Source organism: Agelaius tricolor, unplaced genomic scaffold (assembly GCF_023055355.1).
Source record: "Agelaius tricolor isolate 1412-34295 unplaced genomic scaffold, bAgeTri1.0.p SCAF_6, whole genome shotgun sequence".
Taxonomy (NCBI): domain Eukaryota; kingdom Metazoa; phylum Chordata; class Aves; order Passeriformes; family Icteridae; genus Agelaius; species Agelaius tricolor.
The window spans coordinates 35,250,812-35,273,118 of NW_027269266.1; the positions used below are offsets into that span (position 1 = coordinate 35,250,812).

Consider the following 22,307-nt stretch of genomic DNA (forward strand, 5'->3'; position numbering starts at 1 on the left):
CGGGCGTGACGTGGCGGCGGCGGAAGTGCGTGTTGTGTGTGTGTGTGAGTGTGTTTTGGTCGGGACAGAGGCGGCGGCGGAAGTCGGCGGCGGGGCTGGGTGAGGCACGGCTGCGCCCCCGCCCCTCGCCCCCACCGAGGAGCCGCCTCCCCTCTTACCCCTCCTCCGCCCACCCTGCCCCGGCGAGCCCGCCAGCCCCGACCGACGGACGGACATCGCTGCGGCGCCGCCCCGGCTCCCCCACCCCGGCCAGGTGAGGAGGCGGTGGCGGCGCGGGGGGGTCCCGGCGGCGGCGGGACGCGCCTTGTCCGGGCTCCTGGCGGCGGCCGTTCCCCCGGCGCCGCGGGAGCGTCGTGCCGCGGTACGGGCGGCCGAGGTGGGCAGCCCGGCGTGCGGGGAGGGGACGCTGCTCTCTCCCTTCCCGGCTCAAAATGGCGCCCCCGGTTTTCCCACTTCCCCTTATTCCTGTGCCTGGAAGGGAGCCGCGGGGGAGGGGAGGTGGCGGCGGGGGTTGGAGGGGCTGGGCCCGGGAGAGCGGGGATCCTCCCCTGCGTGCGGGCGCTCCTGCAGAGCGGTATCGCTGCCTGGGGCCGGCCGGGAGGGCTGTGCCCCTCGAGGTGCTTGTGAGATATGGAAGGGGAGGCTGCGTGATGGGTCCCTCGCTTTCCCTTTCGCTTGCGTCTGGAAGAAGGACCGTGAACTAGGTGGGAAGTAAATTGCTCCCGACAATGCGTCGCCATCGAGGGGATCGCGACAGGCCTAGTATGCTGGATATCTTCTGCATCGCACGGAATTGGAACTAGACACAAAGCTGGGGTAGGGTGGAGGAACAAACCTAAGCTTTTTATGCTGTAGAGGAGAGCTGAATTGCGTAAGATCTATCAAAATGTTCCAAACAGGGCCATGAAAGGCTGTTCTCTCGGCATTTTTAGTATTTTTTTCCTACCTTACATCTCTTTCAGAGCTTGGAGGTGGCAATGAGAGGCTAAACAGCTGTTTAAGCAGCAGAAATTAATCAGTTTCTTTCATGTAACGTTCAGGCAAAGTAAAAATCATGGATTTTTTATTTTTTTCCAGTTTTGTAGTGTCTCTTCAGAGTTACAGTCATGCTTACCTACAGATTGCATGTAGGTATTGTTCTTCCATAATGGGAAATGTCAGGAAAAGGTAGATGGTGGCTAGAGACAATGGTATTGTAGTCGTCACTTACATTTCCTGTATGATAAACCAGTTTATCTGAAAGTAATTGGTACCATTCATCATTCAGATGAGCTTATGAGATGGCTATTACCTTTAATTGTAGGGCTATGATTTTTTTTGCAGCAACTGTGTTGATTCACTTGTTTAACTTATAGTCCCATTATGTTTCAGTATGGCTTACATATGATGATCATTTTGCTGGTTATCTCTGTCACTGTCTTGAACACTGCAGTAAGGTGCCACACTAATTCTGCTGAACTTGGAAGGAAACTTCAGTTAGTAGGAGTGGCTAATATATAAGCCTTTGTAGTTACTGCCTTTTAAAACGTTCCAAAAAGTCCAATATGAAGAAATTTAAAGTAGATAATAGTTGTAGCCTCAGCATTGTATGCTTTGTGTCCGTTAATGCAGCATACAAAAGTTTTAGTAAGAAACAGTGTTGTTTGCTGTGAGATATAAAAGTGGTGGAATGTTCCAGTTTTAAATTTATCGTGAATTTTTTTGTGTGGCCTTTCTATTTGATAATACACTTAATCACATTAATTGTAGGAACAGTGCTCACTGTCTTAATCTCTTCAGTAGGCTGGCTTTTGTCACCAGTGTTACTTTGATACTTCTGTATTAGCTGTATTGTAGTTGAAAATAGACCAGTGCTTATGCTTACATGTCTGAATTATGCCATTAAATTGAGAGTTTGTAGGTATTGGCTGGGGCCATTGGTATTTTGTACACAGACTCAAGCATAATAAGATTTGTGTTTGATCTGTTATACTTAGGACCCTTTCATAAATAAAACTCAAGACTGTCCAACAGCATACAAATTTCTCTTCTGGAGTGAGAATACCCAGCATCCAGTAAATTAGTTGGTGGGATTTCCAGGAGTACTTGGCTAATAATATACTCCAGGCTTTGTGTTCTGGCACTTCAGCATGGATCTGCTCTGTCATGGGGGGAATATTCAGGAGAAGAGTGAAAGTTCCTACTTAGCAGAGTGACCTATGTATTTGTACTGCCCAAGACTGCAAAGTAGAGTTTTTATGTTAAACTTGATAAAAGCAAGCAAATCTCCCTCATTTCCATCCATGTGAAGCCATCCATCACAAAATTTCTATAGTATTTTCTTTAGCAGATTTTTATATTAGTAGGTCACTTCTGTAACTCCCATATGTATTGGTTTAAGAGCTTCTTCCAAGTCAAGCAGTTGTGTACTTGCCTTCATGTAGCTGAATGAAAATGTCTTACCCAGCTTTTCTTTCTTTACATATTCCAAACATATTGATTACATTGCATACAAAATCAGAAGGGGAGAAGAAAAGGAGCCATATCAGTGGATTTTTTTCCTCGGGAAATTTTCACCAGAGCTGAGTTTGCAGTGTATGTGTAGGGTACTGAGTGTGCTATTCCTCCTGGGTTGTATTTTACTGATGAATTAAGAAATAGTAGAATTAATGTGACCTGAGACTTGGAGTGTGCATGGGGGACTGTAGCATTGAAATCTACTTCTGAACCTTTGTGAGGCACTGTGTGCTCAGCTCACAGATGTGAAAATACCAGGCCAAAACCATTCTGCAGTGGCTGTGTCAAACTGCAGTACTGCTTCTCTTCACATCAAGCAGGTACTTCTCTTGTTTCTTGTGTAAGTTTGCTGCCATGTTGTGAACTTCAGCTACAGAGTTTTGGCATCATCTGAAACTTCAAAAGATTATGATTTCCATATATGCTGATAGAAGGTGTTAGTGACTTTTTTAATATGTCACAATCATCTGGATGTGCTCTATCAGGTTTTCAGTCTTGCATTTTTTTATCCTGAGCTGTTGAAAAGTGGGTGGTATGACTAGTAGGATTCATTATTAATTTATTAGATGTATTGATGTGACTGTTGAATGAATGAGGTTTGCAGTATGTTTCTTAGATGGCCTTCCTGTCAGGTCCTGTGGTCTGCTATCAGCTTGAGAGCTGGTTATCTTTGTACATGATATCTGACTGTCTAGAATGATTTCAGGGGAGGGATGCTGTAAGAATGTAAACTTTGAGGGTCTCTGATAACTACGGCTTCTGTAGCTTTGGCATCAATAAAAATCAAACTAGATATTTTTCTTGACAACCTGTGTCAGCTTTGTAGTTTTGAAGTAGTTTTGCCAGGGGTAGTAATTACTGTTTCATGAGTGATAAAAATCTGAAATAACTACCAGCCATAAATGCTCAGGTGAAATTGATAAATATTATGAAAGTTAAATGTTCTTTTCTCATACCTCATTTTGCTCTCAGTATGGAAAACAGCAAGCGAAAAAATCAGTCGTAGGGAGTAACCTGTGCAGTGACTTGATTTCCTCACTGTGTGTTGTGTGTCATCTGGAAGTCACTTGCTCCCAGGAGTACCAAATCACACAGTCATTGGATGTTGTCCTTATGTTTTTATGAATGCTGCAGTCTGGAAAAACATGGGACATATTAAGATTAAAGGGTTTTAAATTATTTCATGGCTGTCCAAACACACTGGAATGCTACAGCAAACAGATGGGTTTTTTTCCATTTTAAAACAAAAATAACTTAATTGTCTTCATTATTTTTCCAAAGGAAAAGATAAACAAATGGCTAACAGTATTCTGAACCACCTATATTTTGGTTATGCCTTGCTGCATTCTCTATTGTAGTACAGTTAGGGAGAGATTAACTGTTGTCACTGATCCATTTTTATCCAAATCACTCCACAACTTCTGAAGCATATTTCCACATCATGGAGGGGGGGAAGAGTCTTGCCTGAGAGCCAACGCACTAGTAGTGCAAAATCGTTTTATGGTGTAAGGATGAAAGGTCTGATATTTTTAAAATAACTGGATCTATTCCCGTATTCTGAAATACTTCACCAAAATTAGTTTAATGAATAAGAGTTGTAGTATCGAATTAATGTGGTTGTTAATAGGAACGATGGTAGGATTTTCAGGGGCTTTTTTGCTTCATTCTTTCACTGTGGAATACTTTCACATGTTTCTAAGAATATACAGCTAAAAGGTAATGCTTGATAGATTATGTTGCATAACTGAAATGTTTAAAATATGTATTTTTTAGTGTGATGTAATAGTGAAATGGAACGCAAACTCAGGACAGAATGCAAAATCATTATATTCTACCTCAAAGAAAGGAAATTATTTTGAGAGAGATGAGAAAAGGAGGAACCATGAGCAAATAAAAGTGTGTCTAAGATGCTGAAAATAGTTTTTAAAACCTGTATTCTGTTTACAACTGGAAATAAACTACCTGTTTTTCAGCTGTTACATTTTTCTGTAAATAATGCTAAGATTTTTGTTCTCATTTATTCCTTGAATATTAGCTTGAAAGGGAGTATCTTACTGAAGGGTAGAGTTCTGCTAGACTGCTGGAATGCTTTCCAGGAAAGAAGGTTCTTCAGGACTTGGGTTGAGGGAAGGGGAGAGCTAGGAAGGAGAAGGAAGGCTTAGCATCTGAGCTAGGCCTGTAGCAAACTGGAATGCTCAAGTGCCTGATCTGTTTTTGAAACAGGAAGGTGGTTAAAGAATACTGCTTGGTTTAAAACGTAGTTGCTTTATCACAAGGAATAAAGAACAGGAAGTAATTTGAAAGTAATATGTTTGCTTACTTTTTTGCAACATATGAGTTAAAGCCATTTTTTTGCATTAGGAGCATGTACTCTAACCTAACTCGCATCCTAGATGTTAGAAAAGCTGTATCCCTGCAAAGTGTGCTTAATTCAAGTAAATGATCAGCTGGAGCAGGACAAAATAATGAGCTAATTTTAGAGGTCTTTTGTTTTGTATCTACTGTTAAGTGTGTAAAAGCATAAATATTAGGGTCAGAAGTGGTACCAGCAGAGTCTAAAGGCCTTCCTTTCAATATGAATAAGTACTGTGGGTGGGGTTATTTTAAGCAGCTGGAAAGAAGAGTAAGCAGACTAAGTGATACACTGTTCATACTTGTTCTTACCAAAATCTCTGTTGTTAATACTGATCTAGGACACGTATAACTATTGGAAATAGAAATTTATCATTTTATGGTAGTTGTCTGGTAGTTTGTGCAAAGTGGCCTGGAATTCTTACTGGTCAATTGGTTTTCATATGGAAGGCTTCACTTTTGCTTCTCAGTACAGTTGTTAATTAGAGAGGATATTAATGGTTTGCGTGTGAAGATCTGTACTTTTATGTAAGGAAATTGTGTTTGATAGGTGGGATAGAAGTGAATTGATGAGCTACACTTGCAAAGAAGCTGCTGTGGTGTTGGGTTTTCCCAAATTGCTCAGTTTTTTAGCATCCTTGAGCAGTGCTGACTTTGGAATATTGGTTAGCAATAGCATAATTATGAAAAGTTATTCTTGTCATTGTTATTCTACTGACAATTTGAAAGTCTAAACCTGTTGTCTTATACATCAGTCCTGATTTGTTAAGAAATAACAGGAGACTGAGGTCTTGGAAAAAGCAGCATAATTGGATTTTAATGTGCTAATTTGAAGCTTTGATGGGAAGACTAGGTGTTGAAGAAGATAACTGGTTCATGTATCATAATTCTGGCTATAGTTGACAACTTACAAATGATGGTACCTGTAGTCTGGACTGTTGAATTTGGTAAATACTAGGTGAAGTTATACATAATACATTGCATTAGTGAATGAGACTTGTCTTACTTGGTTTGTAAATCTAATGTACCCACTGTCTTTTCACAAAATAGGTTGTTACTGGCAGAAGAACCAGGATTCAGATCTCAGTGGAACTTGCTTTCAAAAGCTGTTGAAACAAAGGACTGCTTTCTAATTTGGACATGGCTAATCGAGGAGCGACAAGGCCCAACGGGCCAAATGCTGGAAATAAAATTTGCCAATTTAAACTAGTACTTTTAGGAGAGTCTGCAGTTGGCAAATCAAGTTTGGTGCTTCGTTTTGTAAAAGGACAGTTTCATGAATTTCAAGAAAGTACAATTGGAGGTGAGAAAATTACCCTGTTAATTTGTTTCATGTTATGTGTTTATATCATCCATGCCCTTGAAAGCCTTTAATGTAATGGCACTTCTAGAGTGGCTCATTGACAGCAAGGATCAAACCTGTGTCAGTAATTGAGAACTATAATTGTCTGAGTTAAACACAAACATCCTTTTCAAATGGAGGTAGTAAAGGTGTCTTGAACTGCATAGTTTTGAAACCTGGACTAAATGTTACATTTTGTTTGTAAGTGGGTGTGTGGCTCTTTTAATTGTGCTGCATGCTTAATGCATAAAATAACTGCTTAGTAAGAATTATGAGCTTGGTTTCTATGAAAAAAAACCTGAGCATTGCATCTTCCATAAAGCTTGTGTTTGTCACTTAGGCATTCTGACTTTGCTTTTGGAGAACTTGCTACATTTCTGGATATATTTCTGTGTTAGCAATCACAGAATTTATTGTGCTGTTTTTCCATTCTGTGACTTCAAACAGAACAGGTGCTGGCTACCAGAATTTTTAAAAAATCTGTTCAGCTTTAAACAGCTTTTATCACACTCTCTCCCTTGGCAGATTTCTTAAGTTATATTGTGTTTTGGAGTTATTTGTGCTTTGAGCTGTATTCCTCCTCGGATAGATGTAAATGTATCCTAAAACTACCTAACAGAATACAGACTTTACAAAGTTTGGATTTTGTGAATTGATAAATACTCTCCAGTAGCTGCTGTTGCAGCTTGCATGAGTCAGCCTGTTCCATTGTAATATTTATGTGAAGGCCTTTCAGTGGTCTGTATGTGTCTTCACACACCAACAGTTGTTGAAATGTAAAAACGCTGGAAAGCTTACAAAATAAATGGAAGCTGAATTTCATTGCATACTTCTTTTGCCCTATTTCTAGCTGTTACATGTGTTTATTTTTTCTATCTGTCAGCATAAATAGACAACCACATATTTTCTACTTTAGCAATCTTGCTAATGCATACTTTTGGCTTTGTGCATTTTATCGTGGCTTGAGGATAGGTGTTAGTATGAAAGTTTCTGCATGCTCTGATAAACAGCTGTGTGGTAATACAGAGAACATTCTCAAAGATGTGTTGTGAATTAACCTTCCAATATCACCAAGGTCTTTAGTTTAGAAAAACAGTTAAAATTAAGTAAAATTCGTTGTTCCATTTCAATGATCTCAAAATTCATTTAACCTCTGTTTAGTTTTTTTCTTGTTTTAGTGTTTGGAATAACCCAAACCCTGTTACACTGATCAAAATCTAAACAAAGGTTAAACAAGAGCCTAAGTTCAAGTTTATATATATAAAGTTTAGTGTAATCTGTATTAACTTGTGCCTCTTCTATATCAAATAGAAACAAGGAAATGCTATATAATACAGCTGAGAGCTGTTACATGCAGCAATGTTGGGATTCAGAAAAGTTTTCTATAGAGAAAGCTGTCTAACTCTGTGGCTTGTAGTTGCCTAAGGCATAATTTTTCTTTGTATACAGAAGGGCCTTTTAACAAAGAGAGGCTTATGTGCATTGTGAATCTGGATAAAAACATCTGAAAGGGAGTGCAGTGAAAGGCAGACATGTTGGATGGTGGTGGTGTGGTTTTGCCACTTCAGACTAGTGTAGCAAGGCCTGTTAGTTGCTTAAGACAAAAGTATGGCTGTTAAAGATGACAGACTTTCAGATAATTAACAGATGATTAATTGTCAATTCACTATGGCCTTGGGAAGGTCGAAGAAATTTATCTTTTTTGCAGAAATTAACTGTCATTTTCAAGTGGTTGAAATGTTACTTTTGACAAAACCAAGAGGATTGCAAAGAATAGACCTCTTGTTTAATTCTCTTTCCTAGTACATACCTTCATTTATGCAGAGTAGGTACATTTCTTGTTAAGAGAATAATGTCTGTGAGAACTTGAAAATCAGCTTGCTTAACATCTTGTCTCTGCCTTGGAGAAAGACAATATTGAGCTGGTTCTGGTGAGAAAGCCCCTTAGTTTAGTGCAGAGTGTATGGTGTTTTTCCACTCTGTTTCGGTTCTGGGCTGCTTAGGGAGCTGCCAAGTGGAGCCTGTTTTTCTAGTGTTCGGATATGTAGCATTTAGAGAGATTTATGTTGATTTAAGATTGGAACATCAAAGCTTTTACCTTCTCCAGCCTGCCTGCTCATCTGTGATGGATGCTAATACCCCTGAAGCAGGAGCACCTGACCACTTAAGGAGTCAGCTTCTGGTCACGGTTTAACCTCAGCCAGCAGCTAAGTACCATGCAGCTGCTGCTTACAGCTGAGACAGGGACACTTCTGTATGCTAGTTACAATGTCCTTTACAGAGCAAGATTGGCTTCATTTTGGTTTCTGTAATGAGTTGAGTTAAGGTTGGAGCAGTTTTGGAATGATTCATACACTATGATGTCTCAGAAGTATGTAGGACAGGATGAAATCCCAGGTATGCAAGTGTTACGGATCAGTGTCTCTTCAGCCATTTGATTTAAATTGGTCACAGACCATCTGTGTGCCTAGTGATCAGAGCTCCTGCTTCAGCTAAGTAGTGGGCTTTCCTTAGTTTAGTTTTTAATATGGTTTTCTATGCTGTGTGGGCACTCACCTCCATACTTCTGATTGTACCTTAATCTGAATGGAAAAATTTTACTAGTAGTAACTGTTTGAAAACTTGGAATGAGTTAGTATTTTCTCTAACTGGAAGACCATTATTTATGGTAATGCATTCAGCCATAGTAACAATGGCTGCAAGTTTTCCTGAAACTGCAGGCTGTTGAAATTGTGCTGAAATTAATTCTTGAGATCACTTGCAAAGTCAAAAATCTAGCTGCTTTGAGAATAGGAAGTTACAAGCAGTGCCTCTTTATTCCAGACCTGTTAGCTAAGGCAAAGTTGTTAGGAGCTGAAAATCAAAGTTTTAAGATGCAAATCAAGTAATACAAATATGTAGAATTGAAAATATCTGAACTTTTGGATTATAGCATGATGGGATGCTGTTATTGGTACTCTAGTATCCATCCTGCTTCAACAGACCATATCTAGAAGCTTTAAGAGAAGGCTTATGGTTACTCAGATTCACTATAATGAAAAAGGGAATTCTTTCCAATTTTTGCTCTCTTATGTCTAACTTGAGGGAAGTCCAGTTGTTTAAATAACTCCTCTTTGATGATCAGAGTCAGGCTGTCAGCATTTTGTTTGAATAGATAGGAAATAATGATTGCATCAAACCTGTTGTATGTTAATAGTAGGCTATAAATGTTTTGCATCTCTGTGAGCATAACTATATATGAATATAGAGGTACAAGCAAACTTCTGGTTTCAGCACCTCTGTCTTTTTTGTAGCTGCTTTTCTAACCCAGACTGTATGTCTGGATGATACAACGGTAAAATTTGAAATTTGGGATACAGCTGGGCAAGAGCGGTACCACAGTTTAGCACCCATGTACTACAGAGGAGCACAAGCAGCTATAGTGGTATACGACATTACAAACGAGGTAAGTGCTGGACTAGGGATGCTTAAGGGGGATTTGGGCGTTACCAGTCTTGCACTGATCTTTACGTATTTTTTTTCCTCACTGACTTGTGTAAATCAGTTCATCATTTTGTAGAATTATAGAATGGTTTGGATGGGAAGAAGCCTTTAAAGGTTGTCTAGTCCAACACTCCTGCCATGGGCAGGGATGCCTTCTGCTGGACCAGATGGCTCATTTCATACTGCACTGTGTAATGTCAATTAATTTGTGTCTAAACTTTTCTGGCTAAAAGACTATTTCTAGAGTTGGGGTTTTGTTTGTTATTTTTTTGGTTTTGGGGTTTTTTTTTGTTGTTGTGTTTTGGTTTGGTTGGTTGTTTGTTTTGGGGTGGTTTTTTATTAAAAAGAGGGAAAAGAAGAGGAGAAATCCTCTTGTAAAAATGTTTCTAACCCACCATTAAATCAGTTCATGGAGTTTGAGCTTTTACTCTCATCACATTGCTGGTGGCACCTTTATTTCTGATAGTGCAGCCATTATTTTAATATTGTATTTTTGCAAATTTTGATTAAGGATTGGAAAGGTAGCACAAGCTATTGAGACTAAAACTGAAGGTTATTAGATTTCTTTTTATTTCAACTTGGATGAGTTAAGCTTCAGTAGTTTCTGATAAAATTAGACTTCAAACCCAAATCTCTCAAAAAAACCACAGAAATCATGTACCATAATGAACAGTCCTCAGTAATTAAAAAGTAATTTTGAGGCCTTCTCAATGTAGCTGTTCATACACTTGAATCTTCCAGAGAAACTGAAATTCCTGTTTTCTCTCTCAACCACTTCTTTCCTTACTCTGTCTACACAAAGATCTTCCTACCTATTTACTTCAGCATTATCCCAGCTAAGCACAGTTGAGAACTAAGGTAGGAATGTTTAATTTTAAAAGCTCAGTTGGCAATTTGGAGTGTGCCTTTGGACTAAGGTAGCAGCCTTACACTGGCATTTTGTGCCTGAAGTGTAGATAACAGAGATGGGGATAATAGGTGAGTACAAAAGGATGATAAAACTCAGTTGCATCATTTATAATCATTAACAGGAGTCCTTTGCCAGAGCGAAAAATTGGGTCAAAGAACTTCAGCGACAAGCAAGTCCTAACATTGTAATAGCTTTAGCAGGAAACAAAGCTGATCTAGCTAACAAAAGAGCTGTGGATTTCCAGGTATGTACATAATTTTTGTTCATAAGAATTGCATTTTGTTTGAATAGATAGTAAATAAACCTACAGGGAGCTTATATGCATAGCCTATCTAGTTATTATGGAGGTCATGCTGTTAAATATAAATGTCAACTGAGACTAATTAAATTATACATGCTACTGAAAAACCTATTTCTGTACAAGTAATGTGGAGGAATAGGCTTTTTGGAATAATTAATTTGACTTTGAGGAATAATTAATTTATTTGCGTATCTTTAAGGCTAATTGAGTATCTGTTCTTTGATGTGACCTCTTTCTGTCTTCTACCCAAAATTACCAGTAACTAGAGTTTCAGTGTATGAGATAGCAGTAACTCAGTGCAAACTGTTCTGTCTGGCTTGTCAGCCAGAGAATTTTGATTATCATATGATACAAAGCTGATTGATGTGCCTAACTTGCTTAGGTACTGTTGAAGCAGTGTTGAAATTTTAATTGAGCTTTTCATGGTATTTCTTTTGGTTTAGTGATTACAGCTGTGCTCTCACTGGTGTGTATTTTATCTTCTAGAAAGTTTAATCAAGTCATCAGAAGCCTTTAAACTGAATTAAACTACCTGCAGGTAGTTTTGGTCCATTCATGATTGGCTGAATTTGAATTAAGATAGTATTTATTAGTCAATAATTTATGGTGTTCAATCTGTGTTTGGGATTCAGCTGCATACAGTAATGATGGTTTTCAATCTCTGTTTGAGATACAGCTGCATACAGTAATGAATCCTTTTGTAACTATAGAGAGTTGAATTGAAAGGTTAGCAGTGGTTTAGGTATTTTTCTGCCAGTTTTTTAATTTTATACTTCTGTGACAGTTGACAGGCGGCTTTGGTGTTTTATGAAAAATGGTGGTATTTAACAAAAATTTCATACATGACTGCAGTCAATAATGTAATCACATTTAGCTAACAAAGTAAACCTACCTGTGCTATTTTTTGAACAATTACAATCTTAATGCTTTTCAAATGTAGGGGAGGTTTGCTACTGTGGATTTGTGGGCTCCTTGTGGGCTTGGCAGGCCTTTCTCATTGCAAATCAAATATTAGATTTCTAAGTATTTGTTAATGTGTTGTTTCAGATAGAATTACATAGATCTTATCAGGTGTCACTTAATTATAGAGAGTCATCAATTATTCTTATGATCATCAAAGGTGTTCTGTAATTCAGCTTTTTCATGGATTTCTTATTGAATGCAAAGGCAGTTACATAATCATAAGAAGCTGCAGATTCTCAGCTGAATTGACTAATAAGAAGTGGCAGAAATAGTATGGTTCTTAAGAGCAGTGTATCAGATTAAAATTCATACTGAAAAGGGAGGTAACATGGCAAATTACTGATTACTGCTTATTTGCAGTAATTGTGAATTTATATCAGGATAATAAAACTGTTCTGATCCATCTGCCTCAGTGGTTGAAAGATTCAAGATCGTTCACAGACTGCCTTTTTCCAGGGTAATAATGGACTCACTGACATTTGATGGCACTTTTGAAGCTTATTTGTTCTTACTATCAGAGCTAATGTTCTGCATTGGGGTTATCTCTTTCATAAATATTTTCATTTATTATTTAGTTTTGTCTGAGATTTTTCCACCTGGATATTTTTAAGATTAGTAAGGATCTTTAAGATTCCACTTATAATTGTTTAACTGATTGGTGAAATTGTAACTTCTCCATAGCTGGTGTATAAATTTGTCAGATGAGTGTTTCCACAAACTGTCTTTCTTTCAAAATGCTGTAGAGATTGTTTTTTTGTAGCAATTTAAAGTACAGTCTGTAATGATTGTATGAATTTACTTCATAAGAAAAAAAAAAGAAATGTATTCTTATTTTAACTTTCAGGAAGCACAGGCTTATGCAGATGACAACAGCCTATTGTTCATGGAGACATCTGCCAAAACATCTATGAACGTAAATGAAATATTCATGGCAATTGGTGAGTTTGTGAACAAAATGAGAACTTTAAAGGGAATGGTTTTCATGAGATTCAGACCATGGCAATCTTCCTAACCTAAGATCTCTGTTTTTCATGTAAATTATTTTTGGTATTGAAGTGTTCTTACTCCCTTCTCCCTTTCATTTGTTTAATTTTATTTAAGCATCTATCTGAAGTCCAAAAGCTGTGCCAAAGATGGAAATGTGTGCTTAAATTCAGTGTCCAAGTTATAAGTAAAGGATGTGGCATGTGAAAAGTAGATCTACTCATATATTTTTAACTTAACATAATCTTAGGGATTTCTGTAAAGATGCTAGCATGTAGTAGTAAGTATAAACCAAGAACTTTTGAGTTCCATTGATACCCAAAATTGTATTTAATTGTTAATAGACTTCTGAAAGTGGAAGAAAAAAATTCATTTTTAGGCTGGCCACTAATCTATTTAGTAGTTATCTTAATTATAGTAGGTGCTTTCCTAATGGGTAGTAGTAATGTATAGCATCAAATAACCTCACTCAATCTGTTTTGTTTGTTGCACCTCTCTAACCTGCTTTTTGTGAAAAAACATCATTGATGTTAAAATTAAATGTTTTTAAAGAAGTCTTAATCTTCTGCTTTCCAAACCAGGAGAGCAGGAGGTAGTTTTTGGTTTCTTTCAAACTTCCAGCAGATGCAAATTAAATTATCAGCAACACTTTATAAGAAGTACTTGCTTCATATTAACTGTAAATAATTGAAAAAGGGGGATAGACACAGACACTTAACTGTCTGACAGGAAAGTATATTTTTCTCATAAATGTTCAAGATAGTCCTGCATTTAATGATACAGAAATGCTCAACTGTACTATTCTGGTGAAATTTCAAGATTATGTTTAATGGTGCAGGTTGCTTCCTGTTCAAAAAAATCCCCAAAATCTGATTTTTAAAAAAATTTGTTATATCAACAGTAATTCTTGCCTCCCTATTTTAATGAAGCCTATAAAGTAAATTTGAGGGAAAAAATGCCCAGTTAGTAACTGTGTATTTTGTCTGCAATGTTTTTTGGCCATCTGAGAATTTTGCATCAGTGGGGTGAAATTCAGCTTTGTTAGTGCATCAGAACAAGATATGTGCAGCAGTAGACTCTGAATGGAAATTCTGATGAGGTTATAAGTATTGCATGTAATTTGGAATGGCCTGCAAAATATGGATGCAATCCTCAGGACCATGTATAAATATGATCTTAAAGCTGAGAGAAAATGAAAAATGAGAATGTTGAAAGAATTGTTGGATGCAAGCTGCAGCTGCTTCTAAATTGACTGCTGCAGCACTCATTCAGAACTCCCAGTTAAAAATTCCCAATGCTAATTCAGTTCTAGATACAGTTCTAGAATCCAAAACATTGCTCTGAAGACATTTTTCTATTGGTGCATTGACCCTTTGTAGTGGCTCAGCAGCTTAGTACTGTGTGGATTCTTGGATTTTACCACAGAACTGTAGAACAGCCCAGCTTGGAGGGGATATCAGAGGATCCCTGTGGCCCACCCACTTGCCCAGCACCCTGAGGTTATCTGGTACCACAGCATGTTGATGTCTGCTCTGCTGTTTCTTGGCTGGGTTTCATTCATTTTAGAAAAAGCTCTTCTAAAAACTGACCGAAGTAATTACTTTGGAGTGAAACCATTCATCCAAACTATAGAGCAAGGGTGGTTGTTGGGCCCTGGTAAGATAGGCCCATGGAAGTCCTTTTGTGTAGAACTTAGCAATTTTCTGATGGAGAGAAATCCAGGAGAAGCTACTGCTCAGAAGGGTGACAGCTTTCACTCTTATTTTTTGTGTTAAGACTGAGGAGGAACCTTGGAGCTACAAGGGCAACAAAGAAATTACCAGTCAATTGACTGATAAGAACTGAAGAGAAGAGACAGCTTTAAAAAAACAGGAGTGGCTTGATCTGGTGTTGAGGGCATTTTATATGTTGTCTGCAAACACTTATACTGGTTGCATATCTGGGAACTATTTGACCCATTTCTGTCTGTGTTTTCTGCCTTTTCAATGTTTCTGTATCTTTTTGCACTAACATCCTGATCTTAAAGCCTGTTCTGTGTGGGTGGATTCCCACAAGAGCTGTCATTTACTGGCATAGCACACCTGTGCAGATACATTTTACTGCTCAGGTTACCAATGCCATTTTACTCCTGGAAATCATAAAGTAGCTAATCATTAAGAAGTGTCTTCACTTCTTTTATTACCAGTGCACCGAATCAAATCAGATTATATAATGAGTACACTGATATGCCTATTATGTGTTGTTCTGTTTACTCAGGTGATTTAATCTTAGTAAAATCTCAGGTTTAACTCTTACTTCCTGTTCACCTTACAGCAAAAAAATTGCCCAAGAATGAACCACAGAATGCAGGAGCCAGCTCTGCCAGAGGAAGAGGAGTAGACCTTACCGAACCCACACAACCACCCAAGAGTCAATGTTGTAGTAACTAAAAGATCAATTGCTTTAAACTGTTCTGAATATTCTTCTGCTTCCTAACTGTTAATAACCATGGAATTGGAGTGCTTAACCTGGTCCAGTACAGCTTCCAAACAGCGAAGAGACTTACAATAATAGTCAAGTTCATGATACAGAGTTTTCTTTTCACCTAAAATTTTAACATGCATGTATCCACCACTGGCTGTAATGTTTCAGCAGTAGAGGAGAGATGGAGGCGGAATAAACTTCCTTCAGTTGAAAGGTTTTAAAAATCAGTTGTTATTATTAGAGGTGTAGAAGAACTACTTTCTGTGGACCTAATTGGCCAGTTCCTGTAGCCTCAATACTGATCACTGTTATAATAAATAGAATTGGGTCTTTTCATAATTCTCAATTGTGCTTTAAAACCTCCTTAGAAACAGGGTCTAAAAATTACTTAAACTTATTTGCAGTATTGATGCAACCAGTTGTTTCTGCAGGTATCCACTGTTTAGTTACACATTCCATAGGTTAATAATTTTATTACAGATAATACTTGCATTAACAATTTTAAGAATTCTATGCTTGCCAGAAAGTGGAGTTTTAGTTGGTACACTGTATGTAAATTATATCAACCCAGTTAGTTATCTTAATGAATTAGTGATGAATCAAGTCTAACTTCATTTCTAATCTATTCAGAGGGTACAGACCAGTAAATTCAACTCTGCAACTTAGGATATGGGGTTTTTTGTCCTCTACAAACTGTAAGAGCTCTTCAAGTAAAACCACAACAAACTCGGTGTCTGTGACTTCTTTCTTGTTTCTGATCATTGCTGGCCATTACAGTTTGTTTTTCCCCTAAGGAAAAAAAATAGTGCACTAACGATTATGTACATCCAACTTGATTTTAAATTTGGATATTAATGTACTGTAAATAGGTACTCTGCATTGTAGTCTACATTTGTTTAATACTTTCTGTAATATTTAAGAGTTGCTTAAAGGTATACAGAATGTACAGTTACTTAAAGCTAACTTTTTTCCTCTCTAATCAAAGGGGGTTCTGAGTTCTTCCTTTATGGCTAGAACAGTAATAAATGATGCTCCTGTATCTGTAACATAAGTACTGCTGTCTGTCAGTAATGAACTTTGCAACTTTGTTTTCCAAAGTACATTTTATTTTGATCAGTCCAGTATATTGCACTAATTCTTTTAGTTATTTTCATTATATGAAATCTACAAAGTGTGTCAGAAGAGATGAATTAGTCTATTTAAATGTTGAACTGATAGAAACTTACTTGTGCAGATTTTAAATTTGCAGTAATCTGGGTTTAGCAAGAAAAATGACAGTTCACCAGTGTTTAGTTTTATATTGAGGTGCTCAGGTTTGAATAAAGTGGTTTAAAAAAATTTTGATTACTGGTTCTTATTGGGAATTTCAGGAGGTTTTACTGCATTTGTACAGTTCCAGACAAGATGTCTGATTCACTGTATGGGTCGGCATTTAAGATGCTTTCAATAAATTCATGGCACAGCTAAATATAAGCTTGTCCTATATATATATTGTGGCACTCCAGTTATCCTGTATAAATCTTTAAATGTTGAGGTAATTGGGTATCTTATCACATCCATTTAGAAGTATGATCAAAATAGTAATATTGTCTCTTGAACCTGCAGCTAATGCAGTCTTTGCCAGTTGTTCACAAGGTGACTTGTTGCATTGCAGTGTCTCTGAGCTGACTGTGTCTCCTCTGCAGCTTGTGATTTGCAATTGATTGGGTACATTTTTGTGTCTTTTTCAAACTGTGGTGGTGGTTTAGAACCCAGTGGTGATACAGTCTTTAGCAGTTCTTGACCAACATCACCTGCAGTTTGTCACAAAATGAATTGGAGTCCATTTTTTTCTGCCAGCTGTGTATTTGAGTCAGAATTAGATGGCATGGTTTTGTCTGTTTTGAGGGCATTTTCATTGCTTTAGACCTTGATGCCAGCACATTATTTCGCAGCTGCTTATAGCTGTGACTTGGACCTGTTGCACAGAAAGTGTTGGTTTCTTCTTGCTCTGAAGTCTCACTGTGGATGAAAACTTGGATAAAAATTTCTGTTGTCAAACTGAGTTCTTCAGAGTCACCTTGTGTGTTAGAATTGGAGCAGTGTATCTCTGTTCTTTGAATTTACTTCATTGGTACTAAAAAGAGACAGTTCTGGATTAGGTTGATTTTTGTGGTCATGGGTTTTCTTATTAAGAATTCCATTTTTACTATGCCTGTAATTCTTCCCAGAACATTTTCACTGATTTTGTTTCAGGTTGCCTTTTGAGTCACTCTGAAAAATACTTTGATTGGAATAAAATAGCTGTATTCTATCTTGCAGATGATTAATAATGCTTGAGTCAGTAAAGTTGTCTCCAGTAAGGGATACTAGACACTGACATACGAGGTCCTGTTTTGTTGAACAACATTCATGCATTCTCAAATAATGAGTGAATGTTAAGAGTTGGTGCAAGTACTTCAGGTAATCCATAACCCCTCGAAGCCCGTTAGAAGTCAAAATAAGAAACTGGCAAGTAACATTTATAGGGACAGATGCAGTATGAAGTACAGATATAACAGATGTTCTTTTTACTGGAGCTCTGTGATGTCCAAGAGCCCTTGTAGTTCTCAGGTATCCCTCTACAAATCTGGTTTATTAGTGCTGATGTTTCCACCATTCTGAAGTGTTTTCTCTCACATTAGAAGTGCTGTGCTCTTAGGAGACATGACTCTGTTTTTATGTAAGACTGCACGTACATCATCTGAAGTTTAAATAGTATTTATAGCATACTGTTTTTTTTAAAAGATACTGCTGTTACAGTATCAGCGTTTTGTTAAGGACTGGGAAAAAACCTAAGATCACAGTTAATAATCTACTTCACAGGCAACAATATGTCCATCATTGAATCTGTTTCTGGTTTTACAGCAAAGTTTTCTGTGGTTTTTCCCCTTCTATTCTTAGAAGACTGTTCTGGAATCTTAAATCACTTGACTGCAAAAAAACTCTTGAGAGGAGTCTTAGGTGACATTTCATTCAGCTTAAAGTGCAGTCTAATATGAAAAATATGCACTCTTGTCAAGGTGCAACTTCTCTATTTTTCTCAAATACTTCTCCTATGAGAACATGTGCTTTCAAGTGTCTGAATGAACTCAGCAAGAAGTTTCAGCTCAAACTGTTTCTGGCAGCCTACAAATTCTAGTACTTGAAAATAATTTGGACATGATGTAGGATTTACTGTTTACTTACAGGATGCCTTAAATCCCTTGGTTGAGGCACCCAAGGGAGCAAGAATTCTTAGTCATTATGGGAAGTTGAGGACTAATTTCTTGGCTTTAGTAGGAAGAGGTATTTTCCCTGTCCCTCAACATTTCTGAAATCTGAGAATTAAAAGTGTTAGTAATTGCAGCACTGCGGGAGGCTGGTCATGTCAGATTTGAGTGCAGAACATTAAGGAAAGAGCTCTGAACCAAAGTGCTGTGTTGTTTGAGATCCTCTGTGCCTGCCCTGGGAGACCATTTCTTGTGTTAGGGGAGGTGTTCAGTCCCCTCCGATGTGTTGTCATAAGGGTAAAAGCAATGCCAGGCAGAAGGAACTTCCTTGGGATGTGGTGACTTTCTAGGCATGGAGCTGGCTGCAGTGTGTTCATTTATATTGTATTTTTAATAACATCTGGCTAGACTGGGGCACAGATCTCTGAAAAGGGTGTATGAGTAGGCATTGTGTACACAGTAATTGTGTTTCTTGGGCAGTATTGGCATCATCGAGTGTAGGAGACAGCTGAGTCTAGTCTGTGAAGGCAGATTTCTTCTGCCTTAAATCAGAAAGTGATTCAAAATACCAAACTGAAGGATGCACCTTTTTAATTAATTATAAATTTTAGATGCCTTAAATTGTGCTCTGTATGTTTCCTTGTGCTTGTTTCCCCTTCCTTCCTCTGATTTCCATCCTCCATTTTCTAGAAGAATGTGTAAAATATCCTTTAAACCCTTGGAGCAAGACCACCAACTGTATGCCTGCCCAAGGCCATAATATAACCCATGTGGAACAATCTGACTGCAAGAGAGAGTAAAATCTTTAATCTTAAAGTCTCTTTTGAATGCAAGTCTCTCTTGTCTGCAAACCAGAGACAGGGCAAAAGAGTCAACAAAACTTAGCTGACCTATCAATATGGGACTAAATGAAGAAGATGGCCCATGTCACCAGCTCCTGCTCCTTGTATCTGACCATCCTCTTTAGTTGCTTACCTGGAGCTGAAGAAACATGTCTGTACTTATGTAAGAATGCACTCCTTGGGGAAAAATGGAAGTTGATGTTGCGTGAATGCTTTCCTTTGATGTGGTACATTTGGTGGAAAATTAATTGTATTAGATTAAATAAATGTGTATTTAGCAGTGGTTCAGAAATGTGGACTTTAATCATAAAAGATTTAAAGTACCTCTGATGAACTTCAAACCTTAACTTGTTAGCAGAGCTTGAATTTATGTTATCCTTAATTGCAACCAGCATGAAACCCTCTCTGTAAGGAATGGGTGAGGCAGGTAACAAGACCCAGAAGCAATTTGGTAAAGAATTCACCCAGCCTCAGTTCTTGCCTTCATCAATCTCTTTGAAATAAAATATGTTTCCAATAAGGTGGAAACAAATGCCTCTGAAAACACTGCAGCCTTTTTGTGAGTTAATGCTGTATTCCAGTAAAGGTGTGACTGCATTTCCTGAAAGAACAGGTGGGCTAGTGCTGAACTACCTGTTTTGATACCTGTACCAGTCAAGGTCACATAGCTGCAGAAAGCTTATTTGAGGTAAAGTACAGCTGTAGTAGCAGCAAGCATTGAAGAATGGAGATTATGGGATACACCACAGTTACCTAGAGCAGTGTCAGTGCATGATAAAGTTGGTTTACAGTGTTTCTCAGGCTGGCAGATGAGGGCAAGTTGTTCTTAAGGAAAAGTATTTTTTCAATCTGGAATTGTTTTTTTTCAAATGTAGAACATGATTTTTTTTTATTTTTTTTTTTTTTTTTTTTTTTTTTCTTGTCTTGACCACAATGAAGTCTCTCAAATGGTTCTCCCTTTTTCTACTGATATTTGACCCTCTTCATTAATTTTAGTCAAATTTCATATGGGGAAATATGAAGAAGTCTTACAAGTTGTGTGAATGCACACATCACAGAAGAAAGAGTGCCTCTGATGTCAGCTGCAGTGTCAGCCCACTCCTTACTAATGCCAAGGAGAGTGATAGAGAATTGATGTAGTGCTGGGCATGTGCTTCAGGCAGAGGCTGGAAGAGAATGTAGCTGCAGACACAAATCCATTTGGAACTCTTCACCCCCCTGCTTTTTTTTATACACGCTCTGCTTTTTTTTTTCCCCACTCTACTTGTGTGCTCCTTTGTGGGAAAGCAAGTATCTTGCTTGTAATCTCACAGCTGTTTTACCTACAGGAGGGTGCTTAACTGGTAAGAAAAATCACCAGGTGGGAAGATACAATGACTGGAGTTGTGAGTCTGCAAGAGCTTTTCTAGTGTCCGTTGTAGCAGGGGTGGGTGAAGAAGCATTAGGAATGTATCATAGTTTCTGATTGTAATAAATAACTGATTCTGCACTAAAGAAAAGCAAGGTTCTACTTCATAAGGAAACAGGTCTGAATAGTTCTTTCATAAGAGTAAAATACAACAGATTCCTATTTCAGAAAGTAATAATTCAGATTATTTCCTCAAATTATGTTTTCAATTTGCTGGTAGCAGAATGTGGTGACACTTAGTCCAATGAAACAAATTAATTAAAAGAATATCTTAAGCATGTTTCATTGATAGAAGGACTTGGAATCATCAAAAATCAGAAGCCTGTCCTAAAGTGATGACACTTTAAACCTCTTGATTTAAAAAGAAAAAAACATACTATTCTTACAGAGGTGACTTGTGTATTATGGAATATTTCCTAAATCTGTCTTTTACCTTAGTAAATTGAGTTAAATGCTTTAAATCAAATATTGTGCTCAGGCTACTTATCTAAGAAGCTGAATACTATTGTCTGATAGCAGTATCAGTTGTGAGGGAATTGATCATGTCTCCTTCATATTGTCAAGCTAAAGGAATTGCTGCCTTTTATCTCCAGATACCAACTGCCAACAAATGTCTAGATTAATTTAGGCTTGCTTTTTTCTTTTTTTTCTTTTTTTTTTTTTCTTAATTGGATGAAGGGAAAAAAATCCTGGTGTGGAATATACTTACCTATAATAGCAACGTGCAGTAGCCCAGCAACACCTTTGGCTGTCCTCGCTAATGGGCTGTGTGTGTTGTTTTCAGGATGTTTTCTTTCTTCTTCCCCAGTGCCATCCATCTCTTCTCTAGGAATTATTTTCCCACTGAACAGCCACTCCAGTGACCTTTGGAAACCTCATTCCTTCCCAGCTGTAAAAATCTGCATTCTCCAAAAGGACTTAGCATACGCTTTCATAATAGACTGGTCTTGTTGGTCTCCTCGTTGCCTGGTTCTTCTCTTTTTCCCTGTAATCTGCTTGATTAGTCTGGCAAAATTTCTAGAATTTGCTCTTTGTCATTTTTATTTTTGTGGGAGGAATCCATGTGAGAAAGCTGTTTAAGAAATAGAAGTGGAAGCTTTGCTACAATTGTTTCTGTAGCTGTCACACTGTGACAGCCATCAAGAATCTGCAGAAAGCATGTATCTGACCTACTTTCATGGTTGTCCAGCACAATAAACCTGTCTTCCATGTCTCTCTGCCATGTGGAATTTTTATCTTAGCAAATCAGTAATGCTTTTATTAAAGAATTATTTACTTTCTTAGAAGTACCGGGATTGTTGATATTGGCAAGATCACAAAATGGTGTGGGAGTGGGATTATCCACAAGGAATTCAAGTGAGTAATGAACCTTCTGCCTATGTGTCTCAGAGAATTTAGCAGTGTAGAATTTCGGCCCTGCAAGGACCTGACTCTAGTCAGCACCAGCTTCTCTACCTGTCCTCCAGCCAGAGCTTGTGGCTTCCCCCTGCCCCCTGTACCTCCAGTTCCTCCTCTGCAGCTCCTTGCTCCAGT

At 38.0% G+C, this 22,307-nt stretch overlaps 3 protein-coding genes across 5 annotated transcripts in view; 1 reads left to right on the forward strand and 2 right to left on the reverse strand.

Annotated features, from left to right (window-relative positions):
- RAB5A (RAB5A, member RAS oncogene family) lies at nucleotides 1-21,987 on the forward strand. Of its 3 annotated transcripts, none has more exons than XM_071429331.1 (6): nucleotides 1-253; nucleotides 5,899-6,151; nucleotides 9,484-9,635; nucleotides 10,705-10,827; nucleotides 12,692-12,785; nucleotides 15,145-21,987. In XM_071429331.1, the coding sequence occupies exons 2-6, from the start codon at nucleotides 5,989-5,991 to the stop codon at nucleotides 15,258-15,260; spliced, it is 648 nt and encodes a 215-aa protein (XP_071285432.1). In that variant the 5' UTR covers nucleotides 1-253; nucleotides 5,899-5,988; the 3' UTR covers nucleotides 15,261-21,987. The 3 variants fall into 3 exon arrangements, with proteins under 3 accessions (XP_071285432.1, XP_071285434.1, XP_071285433.1); XM_071429333.1 differs by lacking the exon at nucleotides 1-253 and adding an exon at nucleotides 576-704; XM_071429332.1 differs by lacking the exon at nucleotides 1-253 and adding an exon at nucleotides 679-816.
- EFHB (EF-hand domain family member B) overlaps nucleotides 1-22,307 on the reverse strand; it is a 54,481-nt gene that overhangs the window by 25,483 nt on the left and 6,691 nt on the right. The gene's annotated exons all lie outside the window — the stretch shown is intronic.
- PP2D1 (protein phosphatase 2C like domain containing 1) overlaps nucleotides 16,547-22,307 on the reverse strand; it is a 14,118-nt gene continuing 8,357 nt past the window's right edge. Inside the window, 7 exon segments of the mRNA XM_071429885.1 lie at nucleotides 16,547-16,926; nucleotides 16,929-17,097; nucleotides 17,515-17,903; nucleotides 17,906-17,945; nucleotides 21,619-21,676; nucleotides 21,678-21,792; nucleotides 21,795-22,206. Coding sequence (XP_071285986.1) covers nucleotides 16,817-16,926; nucleotides 16,929-17,097; nucleotides 17,515-17,903; nucleotides 17,906-17,945; nucleotides 21,619-21,676; nucleotides 21,678-21,792; nucleotides 21,795-22,206 — 1,293 coding nt within the window. The 3' untranslated portion in view covers nucleotides 16,547-16,816.

Excerpts from the sequence above, each read along its gene's own strand:
- RAB5A (XM_071429331.1), top strand. The coding sequence starts at position 5,989 with ATGGCTAATCGAGGAGCGACAAGGCCCAACGGGCCAAATGCTGGAAAT. Across the intron at positions 10,828-12,691 it reads AAAGAGCTGTGGATTTCCAG|GAAGCACAGGCTTATGCAGA; the intron begins GTATGTACATAA and ends TTTAACTTTCAG. Across the intron at positions 12,786-15,144 it reads TGAAATATTCATGGCAATTG|CAAAAAAATTGCCCAAGAAT; the intron begins GTGAGTTTGTGA and ends TTCACCTTACAG.